Source organism: Pleurodeles waltl, chromosome 10, assembly GCF_031143425.1.
Source record: "Pleurodeles waltl isolate 20211129_DDA chromosome 10, aPleWal1.hap1.20221129, whole genome shotgun sequence".
Classification (NCBI taxonomy): domain Eukaryota; kingdom Metazoa; phylum Chordata; class Amphibia; order Caudata; family Salamandridae; genus Pleurodeles; species Pleurodeles waltl.
In genome coordinates this window covers 159385453-159398120 of record NC_090449.1, presented here as the reverse complement: position 1 = coordinate 159398120, position 12668 = coordinate 159385453, and the positions used below count along the sequence as shown (strand labels likewise).

The 12668-nt window shown below is 44.0% G+C and overlaps 1 protein-coding gene across 2 annotated transcripts in view; it reads right to left on the bottom strand.

Moving 5' to 3' along the window:
• LLGL1 (LLGL scribble cell polarity complex component 1) overlaps nucleotides 1–12668 on the bottom strand; it is a 261337-nt gene that overhangs the window by 74192 nt on the left and 174477 nt on the right. For both annotated transcript variants that reach the window (XM_069210096.1, XM_069210097.1), the window contains exons 9-11: nucleotides 9823–9977; nucleotides 9459–9676; nucleotides 2893–2960 (exon numbers count right to left, since the gene is read on the bottom strand). In XM_069210096.1, coding sequence (XP_069066197.1) covers nucleotides 2893–2960; nucleotides 9459–9676; nucleotides 9823–9977 — 441 coding nt within the window. The remainder of the gene's footprint in view (nucleotides 1–2892; nucleotides 2961–9458; nucleotides 9677–9822; nucleotides 9978–12668) is intronic.

The window sequence follows — 12668 nt, the reverse complement described above, 5'->3', positions numbered from 1 at the left end:
CCATATGACTGACATTTACAAAACCATAGAAACAACAAAACCATCTCGCCAGACCCAGTCGATCAGACACTGAAGCAGTGTTACAACTTGGCCTGTTGCAATCTCATAAGTGACAGAGCTGGACACCGAACCCTGTCCAACACATCACTTAAACTTCTGTCAGCCTGTGACCAAGTAATGCCATGCTTGTCCCACCATGACATGCACTTGTCAACTTTCCTACTACAGTGCTCTTGGCGATCACATGGCCTTACGGGGCAGGGCGGGGTGTAAATCAGAGGCAGGAGCATTCACTCCTCCAGATTTTGTTAGAGAACTTTAAACAATTGCCATTTCTGCCCCTTGTTGCGCAGATGACAAACATCAGTGCTTACACTGTAAGATGTTAATGCAGGTTTCATAACCGCTTTCCAATTTAATAACACAGGAAATTATTCACAAAAGACTACGTAAAGCATTACCTGCAGGAGTCATCGCAAAAAAACTCCTAATTATAACATTTGAAGAAGAACCACTGATAAAGACCTACGTTTCATTTCCCTAACCTTATGGCACATTGTAAAGCCTTAAAAAGCAGACATAGGACAGTAATCATGAATAGACAGAGGACCAGTAAGAACAAAATGCAAGGAAACCTCACTTTCATGAACTGACAAGAGGTGTGGAGCCACCGTTTTATTGTTTCATTGAGGTTTCACATTAGGAGACATTTCACATGAAAATCTTAAGGTATGCGCTTGGGACTAGGCTGAGTAGGACCTTCTTTCTGTCTCCCTTAAAAGGCAGATAGATATTCATAAAAAATAGTCGTTTCCTCGCCCTGTAGCACTCCCACGTCTGCTGACGATAGAGGGATGTGCCTGTTCCTTCTGGGACGAGATCTAATGGGCTTCCTTGATGTGTCTGGCTGCATCATGCACCGATTGCTCCAAGAAAAAAACAATGGAGATAAAAAGAACTGCAGTTTTGTAAAGCTGCCAAATGAAACATAACAGCTAGGAACATGTGTTCAGCAACATTTGGAAAATCCTAGTATCATTCTTCGACTCATCGAAAGGTTTACAGTCACCGTGTGGTCCCGTCGAAAGGAGCAGAAAAAGCCAGACCAATTTCCTAATCTGAAAGATGGAGAAGACCCGCACACTGCAACAGAAAGCAGCTTGATAAACTTACATAGAAACATCCGTCAAAGGATGCAGCCTAATGGGTGGTCTAACTGCAAGAGGCCTGGCGACTTTCATTTCTTGGAAGAGGGACAGATGGAGAAAGTGGAAACCTGCCAAGCAAACAAAAAAAAAAAATGCAACTGTTCTGTAACAGACTGCCCTTGCCTCCGACGTGTGGGAAGCCATTTACGCTAGTCCTGCAGCTGGAGTGATCTTGGTGGGACAGGTGATTTCACCATTCATGCACTGCAGTGTCCAGGTTTGGTAATTCTGTGTCTAACTCTGCAACCAGCGGAGACTTACAGGACGCAACTAACTGTTCAAGATCAAATACTGTGTTTGAGGGTGAATGGCTGTCACTATTCTGCCCACCTCCAATTCCAACCGCCTCTCTCTCAATATTCTCCGTCCCACGTCTCCCCGCAGCGCCTACAACTATTGGTCAAATTCAAAACAAAAGCTTTGAATCAAACATTTCGAGTCAATTTAATCCTGCGCATTTCAAATGTGCATCACCAGCCTCGCCCCCTCCAGCAGAGCATCTTTCAGCAGCTTCAACGGATAGGAAACAGTCACAGGATCGAACACATGTTTTCTGTTAAAAAGATGAATCATCGCTATTTGAGATGCAAACATGATATGAGACGTAATGGGCAGCACGCGGGCAGATATGGATCACGTGAAGAAATCACAAGACTTCCTCTTCTGCAAGTTCGAGTCAGACCATCCTAACAACGGGCTTGGAAAATATGAATGGAAAAGTATGTTCTTAAATGTAGTTAGGACATCAAATAAGGCTTGTCATTTTGTAGGAATTTCAGTAGGAAACGGAGTGTTAGAAATTCAGTGTTAGAGTGTTGTGGAGGCCAAGGCATGAAAGTGGCATCGGTGGGGGTGCAACCCCTCAACACCATCCCATTCTACTGGGCCAAACTCAGGCTGCAATGGTGACCCCCCCATGTCGGTACAGTGAACCGCACTGGCTGAGCATGGAGTGCCACGAAACTCCCTACAATACTGGCAGGGATCCTGGCTGTATGTATCTCTGTGGTTTTACCAGATTTCTCCTACAAGTAGGAAAATGCGGAAAGATAGTGGCATAGAGATCGATCCTGAAGAGCCCTCAGTTTCTAAAGAAGAGTCATTTTCCAGGACTAGCCCAAAATAAACTCCACGAGTTAATTCCCACGCAGGCGGAATCACCCCCCAAAAAATAATTATATATGTCTATACACACACACACAGAACACAAACAGATACACCCCCTCCCCCACACATATATATATTATTATTTTTAAAACAAGAGGCTGAAGAGGCCGCTAACTCAAGGTACCAAAACAACAAGCAGCAGTACTCGCTGGGTTGCAGGAAAGTGTTCTGAAAAACAGACACTGATCAGCAGGCAGGCGGATTACGACCACTGTGAAAGTTCTGACCAATGACCCCCAGTTCGCCTACAGAAATCTGGCTACATGTGCCCCCAGCAGGACATGGACCTGGGCCACAATGGGGTGCGTTCAGAAAGCCGCCCGGGCAGCTGCCGCACACATGGACTGCTGCACCCCGGGGAGACATCCTGTTCTAGGGCGCAGCAGTGTTTATGCTGCTCTGCTCTTATCAGCGGTTTTGTTTTTTAAACAAACTAAAACCGATCCAAGCTGTACTTGGAGCAGCTACAAGGAATGTCTATTGAAAAATCAGAAACTCCCTTTTAACTTGTACTCACCCGGTCAGCAGCAGGCCCCGCTGGGAGGGCTCCTGGGCAAGGCTCTTCCCACCGTTAATTGGCCAACTCTGCAACATGGAGAAACGCACCCGGGCACGGTGGGCAGAGAGACGCACAAACAGGGACGGGGGACAAAAGAAAGAAAAGCAGACAAATCTATTTCAATAATTAGGCAGGGCATAACAATGCACAAACACACACGAACCGTCTAGCACTAATAAACAGCCAACTATTCCAACAATAGTTAATAAAAAATAAATAAAACACACTTCTGTATGGTAATATACAGGCTTTCGTAGACAGCTATATTGAAGACAGGTAAGCGTGCAATCGCAGCTGATTTAGGTCATTAAGAATATCTTTAGGGTTGACCTTGTACTAAAGACAGTGTCTGCACTTCATGATATACTACCATCTGGGAAGGGCATGTGCAAATATTTCTTGTACTTATGTGACCTTGTTAAATAGCATATGCGAGAGCGAGAGAGAGCGAGCGAGAGAGCGAGAGAGAGCGAGCGAGCGAGAGAGAGAGCGAGAGCGAGCGAGAGAGCGAGAGAGCGAGCGAGAGAGCGAGCGAGAGAGCGAGAGAGCGAGCGAGAGAGCGAGAGAGCGAGAGCGAGCGAGCGAGCGAGAGCGAGAGAGAGAGAGAGAGAGAGAGAGCGAGAGAGAGAGCGAGAGAGCGAGCGAGCGAGCCACCTGCTACAATGTTATTCCATCTCCCCCCCTCCCCCCTCCCAACAAACGAACTTCTTTGCTCACCACCGGTTTCCTGCAAGCATACCCCAGCCCATCAACAAAACCTACAAGTCTTTCAGAGTTTCTATTTATGTAACACTTAAATGTAACCAGATTACAATGTTCAGGGACCTGGGTACAACACATGCAGTAAATGTTTTTTTTTTTTTTATGAAACATTTTATTAATGTTTTCTGTGTATCAAAAAAACCCAGTTACATAGCAGCTCGACGACATTAGCATTCCCCTGTAACCCACCAAATTGGCAATGAAGAGCATTTGAACTGGTAGTCTGGTAGACTGGTGTCTTTGTACACCAACAACGTTTCGATAATTATAAAAACTTTCCACGTAGATTCGGTCTGTCATTACCAACATAAAGTGTTGCTTCCTTGGGACAATTCCTACAAAAAAAGCTGGCACAAACTGTGCAGTTTACCCAATTCCAGTTCACTCAGCCCAGCTTTCCCAATAGTTTTCAAGTTTTTTTTATAGCAGCCCCATATCCTACATACGCCACCTTTTATGTAGTCATGTTATTTTCCTATCCAGTGACCATTGCAAGGAAATGGGTAAGTTCCTTACTGTAAATGTCTCCCATGGCTAATATAAAACCTTGGTTTGGAAATAGATTTTTCAAACTAGACGGCTCAGTTGCACCCGACTAACCCCCAGAACAACGGTCTTTACTGGTGGTGCAATTTTCCACCCACGGCCTCTTCAGTTCACAGCAGATTTCTTCCCATAGCTCCCTAGGACAGGGCATTTCCACATGAGTAGTAGGAGTACTTCTTTGTCCTCAACCAAAACACCAAGATAACCTGCCCATCCAAATGTATACATTCGAACCATGATATACATCCTGTAGAGAATTATTTAATTAGACCAACCTGAAACTTGTTTCACCGAGACCAAAGTTAGTCCCCATCTCCCAAATGCCGTGCTCCCACTTGGCCTTAAGGTCTGGCAAGTCGCCCTGCATGTTAACAGCAAGTGTGACGTACGTCAGCAAAACCGCCTTTCTGGTTCTGTCGACAGGTAATAGCCTTCTCTCTAGAGGGAAGTCTTCCATGGTGTCTTTGTCCTGGGGTGATAGTTGCTGACCGTGCATTTTTAAAACTACAAGGATGTTTTGGTTTGAGATGTCCAAGTCAATCTTACTGTAGGTGGGCATATGGCACCATGGCATCTGCATCCCACACCCTGCCAAGTATAGATATCCAAATTCCATTCCTGTTTTGAAAACCTGTTAGAGACACCACCACTATCAATCTGGTGCCTAACCACAGTTGGGTTGGAGGTCAGTCTTAACACCAAATTTCCTGGTTAAGTCTATACCACATTCCAACTTCCACAGCAGTCGCGTGTGGTACATCACTGTGTAGCGCACTTACATATAGCGGGAGTTATCCTTTTGTTCCTGAGGCGAGCCTCCTATCCAATCTACATGTAGGTTCATCCAAAAAGGCAAAGACCCAGTCATTCACCATACGTAGCGGAGGGTGAAATGTAAATATATTCTGAGTGCTATCCCATTTTCATATATCTCTCAAGCCTTTTCAGCCCAGATCAATGTGATAAATGTGGCATCTAGTTTTTGGGGGAGCCTATCAGGGAGAGCTTGAGGTGCTTTTAAGAATAAGAAGAATAATGTCAACAAAGCAATAATTTCCTATAAGGTGGGTTTGGTTGGTGGGGGAATGCATCAATTGAATAGGTCAATTTTCAATATGTATACCAGCAAAATAAGGTGTTTCCACAGCCCAGGGATATACATTGGCTGCATTCCAGTCAAGGGCATAGGAAGTGGGCTCAATGGTCTCCACCACCCGTGGGGGAACCAGGGAATTCTCCCTATTGATACACAGCCACGAATACTGCTCAAATATGTGCTTTTTCTAGTTAGTGATTCTTCAGGATCTACAAGGAACAGCAGAATTCTGTCTGCATATGAGATCCTCTCATCCTTTTAGACCAGTCAGCTCTTGGCGTGGTTTTACCTGTCTTTTTGCTTCAGACCTTTCGTTTTTGATCCTGTGGTGAATTTCGTTTTGCTGGCTTTAAGACTCTGGGCACTTTACCACTGCTGACAGTGCTAAAGTTCACATGTTCCCGGTCTAACTTGTATTGGTGATTGGTTTATCCATGATTAACATTAGATTTACTAGTATGTCTCTAGTAAAGTGCACTGTGTGCGCCCAGGACCTGAAAATCAAATGATACTAGTGGGCCTGCAGCACTGATTGGACCACCCACGTGAAACATGTCTCAGACCTACCACTGCAGTTTTACTCTGCCATTTCCACCTGGCAAGTGCACCCACTTGCCAAGCCCAAAGCTTCCCTTTTACTACATGTAAGTCACCCCTAAAGTAGGCCCAAGGCAGCCCCATTGGCAGGGTGCTGTGTATTAAAAAATTGGACACACAATGGTGTGTTTTACATGTCGTTATTGCAAGAACTCTCTCTCCCACAGGGTAACATGGGAATTGCCTTGAAATATCTTAAGTGTAATTTCCCATAGGTAGCAGAGAGATATGGACTTTGAGGTCTCTGAACTCACAATTTAAAAATACATCTTTTTGTTAAGTCATTTTTTAAATTGTAAGTTTGAAAATGACACTTTTAGAAAGTTGGCATTTTCTTGCATAACCATTCTGTGTCTCTGTCTGCTGAATACATGTCTGGGTCAGGATGACAGTTGGGCGGTCGCATTCACTTTAGACAGTCACACAAAGCGACTGGTGTGCGCAGGTGTGCCCTGCCTCCTTCTCCCAGCCCAGGAAGACCATTCAGCATGCAGATGCCCTCTTGCGACACCTCCACCCTCCCTGTATACAGGCTGTCTGGAAAGTAGGCACAAAGCCCAACTGTGACTCTGCCCCAGATGGTGATTGGAGGCAGGCTGCGAAACACCAGAGTCCTAAGCACAGAGAAATGCTCACTTTCTAAAAGTGGCATTTCCATAATGATAATTAAAAGAAAACCCACCTGCACCAGTAGGCAGCATTTCTCACTACCATTCCAACTATACCAAACATGCCTATGCCACCCCTCACAGATCAGACAATACCACAGACATTTGTTAGGGCATTTCCAATGTAGTCCTATGAGAGCAGCAGCCCCCACAGTATTGAGAAACCAAATAGGCATTTAGTCACGTCTAGGACATGTGGTACATAAAGACATATGTCCTACTTTTTACATACACAGCACCCTGCCCGCAAGGCTAGCTGGGGCCTACCTTAGGGGTGACATATGTCGTAAAAGGGGAGTTCCAGGCCTGGCAAGTAAATTTAAAAGCTAGGTTCCCTGTGGCAGTAAACTGTGCACATGTAGGCCCTGCAATAGCAGGCCTGAGGCAGGTTTGAAAGGCTATTTCTGTGGGTGGTACAGTCGTAGTTGGACTCTTGCTTTAGTCAAGTCTGCAGGTTTAAGGATGACAGTACTTATGTTTGTAAGGGACCATGCCAATCCTACCACAAATCTCAACTGTCATCCCAACCCTCCAGGCTCACTAGCAGTACCTCACCAAAAACCCAAACAGTAAAAGGTGATTTGTGGTAGCCTTTCCGCATAGACTCAAGAGTATGACATCTCAGGGAGCGTCGTGGTTAAACGGAGATTACCCCTTTCTCACATAAACACCATGTCTCAACCAAACACAGGCAATGAAGAAGATGCAGTAAAGTTTCAATAGGTTTTATTTCACACAACTGCAATCTGTGATAAGTTGTATGGGCTGCAACGATTAGGAAATGAACAGCGCAAGAAACACAATGGTAAAGACAAGAGTCATTAATACAAAGACCCCCACCATCTTGCAATAAGATGTAATGAAAGTGTGAAATCTGTCCTAATACCCTAATGTCACATACCTAATCTCTAAACTAGAAGAGAGCTAGGTGTGTTAAACCTAATCTGCCAATGCCAAGTCCATGAGAAGAGCCCCCCAACCCTCGTTAACTTGGAATGAGGTCTCTAGCTCAGACTCCGTAGGGACACAAAGTCTGGGTTGGCGTCCACGCAACGTGCAGCATCGATAGTAGCGATGGCATCCAGTCGGAATTCCTCTTTCTGTTTAAGTGAGGAGTATTTATACAGATTTGCTTGGACCCCTGACGTAGGTCTGTTCCCAAACAATAGATAACAAGACATGCTTGGGACGGTAATTTATATAAATGATTCCCTCGAAAGCGTGAAGAGGGAAAGTACCTAATGTGAACAACTACAGTTTGTTTATCTTTGTTGCTTGATATTGACGCCTTAGCGCGGTGGCACTGATAATGCAAACTAAAACATGGGCCTAACTAAAAACAAGGCAGCCATCTTAAAAGATTTAATTGAATAAATGCGCTAAAACGGAGCAAGCTAAGTAGGGTAAAAGTCACTAGGTGACTGGAGCACGAGTCTGCAAGCTAAAGGCTACGCTAACTCTTGTATCCCATTAAAACAAAATAGGATTCACTACAGTGCAAGATGCGCTGCAGGCCCACTAGTAGCATTTAATTTACAGTGTCTGGCTATACTACCACTGTACAAGGGACTTGCATGTAAATTAAATGTGCCAATTAGGTGTAAGCTAATCACACCCAAGTTTATAAGGGAGAGCACATGCACTTGAGCACTGATCAGCAGCGATAAAATGCCCAGAGTCATAACGTCCACCAAAAGGGTCAGAAAAAAAATAGGAGGAAGGCAAAATGCTTGGGGTAGACCCTGTAAGAAGGGGGAGGTTCAACAAGTACGTTTGTGGTGTTTTCACTGTGTTACTGTGTGTACACAAATACTTTACACATTCCCTCCGAGATAAGCGTAACTGGTCAAGTCAAGCTATCAAGAGGGTGAGCAGGGGTTATGTTAACTGTGTTCCTTACCCTCACTAGAGTGAGGGTGCTTACTTGGACAAGGTGCAAACCACTGCCAACTAGAGACTCAATTTCTAACATATCCATTATTCCCTTAGTAGGGCACCTGGTTGATCAGTTCTGCCAAAAGTTTCAATGTTAATTCAACATCAATACAAACACACAATTACTATATGCATCACAACCACTAATCCAAATTTAACATTTGCACCAAGAAACCTCTTTTTGTGAGGTCTGTTACAAGAGATAGGAATATTTCTGAATTTAATCCCATTAACCACACATTGGACAATGTCCTCTTTTACAATGATCTAATTCATGAGATGAAGTATGGTGTAAATTCTATTTCTTCTATGACTCAAAACATAAATGGCCGTTTTTTTCCCCAAACTCAACACTTTGTTGGAGTCTACCAATGCTACTGCAATTGGTTCTTTAACCTAGCGTTATTAGCTAGGTTACTGTGCAGTCGTCTCAAATTGAGTTACTTAGATCTTTGGGGGCAGAACTCCAGATTGGTTCAGGTTAACCAAATTAGCTATTACTGGGACCAATCTATTGGCCATAATTTTGGCCAGTAGTTTAGCTTCACTAATCAGACAGATACAACTGAGACTGGCTACAACTGAGGCCCAGTAAACTCTGGATACCCTTATGCACCACTAACCAGTCCTCACCTATTCTGTATCACTGGAGACATCAGAAGTCTGAGCTTCTCCAACAAGTACATAGAAAATGTAGAATGTTTTGTCACCACAAAATATTACTAAGAACAAAGAAAAATAACAGCACCTTTGGGCAGGGCATTTCTGGAGCACAGACATGGCATGTGGTAGGAAAGACCATCTAAACAGCCTACTAACAGGGCAGCACTACTGTACATCTCCCGACCACCCCACTACTCCCCAACACCAGGAACTTTAACAGGTTTTTAGTTCAAAACAGGCTGCTATTCAGCTCTTACCACAGACGAGAGATGGGGGTTTTGCTGCTCCCCAGCAGTGATGATCCTCTCCCACAACTTTAGGGGGACATTAGCGATGTGATACGCACATGTGATGGCAGAGGAATGCAGAGGAGCCAGGTATGGAGCAGGGACTGTGGGCCAACCAGGAGTTTGCAGATCTATCACAACCAACTCCTCTTCCACCAAAACCACAAGGGCGCTTGGTTCATCAAACTCTGTAGAAAAATAAAACTGGAAGCATGAACAGGAGGACCTGAGAAAGCAGTCGAGATAAATCAAATGTAAGAGGTAAGAGTTGGCAGAAATTTAGAAAATTAAGATTAAAACAAGGTTTGTTTTTTCCAAATAGCAGACTGCATACCCTCCTCTACCTCTGTGTTGTACACGGTGAAGAAGTCAATGACGCGAGAGGTGAAGTCCAGTGTGACTAGCGACTTCCCCTGCTGTACCGTCACACAGTGTCTGTCGCCATAGCTGGCCCGAGGCATGCCCCCACTGAATATGATGAAATTATTCCTGTAGTTGGAGGGAAAAAACAAGTGACAAAGAATGAACAGAAGAGAAGCCAAAGGGTGTGGATCCAAAACATTTTAACCGCTAAGGGGTGAAAAGCTTAGGATGGGTGTTAGATTTCTTAAGGGCAGCAATGTATACATTCAAAAAAGAAGAATACTAGCACCTACTCACTTATTTAATCTGTGGCCAAATTACCCATTCTCAATTGATATCTAACCTAACAGTTACCCATGAAAAATAAAGCACCACTGTCATTCATACATCACCATGGAACGGAAAGCCCCACCGAGCTACCAATTAAGAATGCAGAGACATGTCAAGGCACCCAGTTACAAGCACGTAATTGTCAGATGCTCAAAAAAAACTGACCTCACTCAGACTTGGACGGCCAACTAAATTAGATAATATTCAAATTCATGTGCCTTACAAAACTAACCAAGCAACTAGCTCAACCACCACTCAATGCTGTAGAATTATGTTAAACTGAAAATCGTCACAACTAACAGGTTCAAAATATGCACCAAATCGGGAGGTCCAATCACGCAGTAAATAACGTAATAATTAAAGTCTTACTCAAGACATGCCTTAATGTCATGTTAGGTTCCCTAAACACACAAAAGCTAATGGGTAGGAATGCGTGCAAATAGTCAAACCCCTGGCAATGACTTGGTGTAGCATTCCACCCCATTGTTGAAGAGGGACAGTAAGGCTGGTCTTCTGTTGCTTGTGTTCTGTTCAGAGAGCACCTGGAGCAGGACCAAGACTGATTTGCACATGGCTGCGTCTGCTCTGAGGTGATCTGGTGGAGCAAAAGAACGATGGATTGGAATGCTACATTTAGCAACTGCCAGTGCGTAGACATTGCAAACATCTCTTTAAATCCCCTTTTGTGTATTTTAGATTAGGTTCCAATTATCTATAACTTTCAGAACCCAATAACTATCCACTTATCTGACCTGGGAGCCCTCCGTAAAACCAAGATAAAATTTCAGACTGAAAAGTGTTCAAACAATGTTACTTCTGACCTAGGGATGCTATATAAACATAACCACTGTTGTAACAAAGGGCAAAATTTGAAAATGTAGTTTTCTAATTATTTGAACTATGCTTGAAAAAGAAGAACTGCTCGACTGTATATTAATTTAAAATTCTAGATGAAGTTTTAAAAAGATCCTCTGACCAGGTATTCCGAGCGGAACAACAAAATGCAGAGACAGGCCTATTCAAACTACGAAGAGACAGAAAACATGAACACAAAGTAGCATGTTACCATTAGAAACTAGACCAGGAACAAAATGATATAAAAAATAATGGGGATAGGGAGGATTAAAGGTCCAGTGTATACCCTCCAATGAAAGTGACTATTAAAGCAATACACTGTTCCTAAGAGACCAAGGTGAACTATAGAAAGTACTCTGGGATCCTAATTAATAGGAGCAAGAGTCCTCACACACCCAAATGGGTGTCATGCTTCATCATAGGACAAGCTCCTCGTCAGACCGGCGCTGCAATGTCTGACGGGCACCACCCAGTGGGGGGCTCTTTGCCGGAGATCTTTTTCTCGATGATGCCTGACTGTCCCACAAATGAGTAGGGAGGAAGAAACGGGGAGAGTTCAAAGGATGAAATAGAAATAAAATTGGCTCAGGACCCTAGATAAATGCGGACTTTATTCTGTTTGTGTAGGGTGAAGGCCAAGATTAAAATATCAAAAGAGAAAGTCAGATAGAGATGATGCTCAACCACTTTCAAACTATATGTCTAGTGGTGGGAGGGTCAGGGAACTACGAGACCGACCTCAAAATTGGGTCGACATGTTTCGCGTCTCGGTGGTCCAAAGCGGATCCAATGACGCTTCTTCAGGACCTAGTGTAAAAGAACTTCTCCAATTTTGAAGCTAAGTTAGCTATTATGTAGTGTTGCTGATAGTCAAAAAAAGGTAATCGTCAGTCACTTACACAAGTCTATTGTGATCAAGTGTTTAGTTCCTAATCGTCACCCCTCCCAGATATATGTATCCGGGAGCGCGTCCAAAGGGTAGGTTGAGCCGCCCTCCAGCAGGTCCGTCAACAAAGTATGTTGTGCTGATCTGGCTTATGGCCCGCATGATCCCATGAAGCCCCTACTCAATCTGGGAGGGGTGACGATTAGGAACTAAACACTTGATCACAATAGACTTGTGTAAGTGACTGACGATTACCTTTTTTTGACTATCAGCAACACTACATAATAGCTAACTTAGCTTCAAAATTGGAGAAGTTCTTTTACACTAGGTCCTGAAGAAGCGTCATTGGATCCGCTTTGGACCACCGAGACGCGAAACATGTCGACCCAATTTTGAGGTCGGTCTCGTAGTTCCCTGACCCTCCCACCACTAGACATATAGTTTGAAAGTGGTTGAGCATCATCTCTATCTCACTTTCTCTTTTGATATTTTAATCTTGGCCTTCACCCTACACAAACAGAATAAAGTCAGCATTTATCTAGGGTCCTGAGCCAATTTTATTTCTATTTCATCCTTTGAACTCTCCCCGTTTCTTCCTCCCTACTCATTTGCGGGACAGTCAGGCATCATCGAGAAAAAGATCTCCGACAAAGAGCCCCCCACTGGGTGGTGCCCGTCAGACATTGCAGCGCCGGTCTGACAAGGAGCTTGTCCGATGATGAAGCATGACACCCATTTGGGTGTGT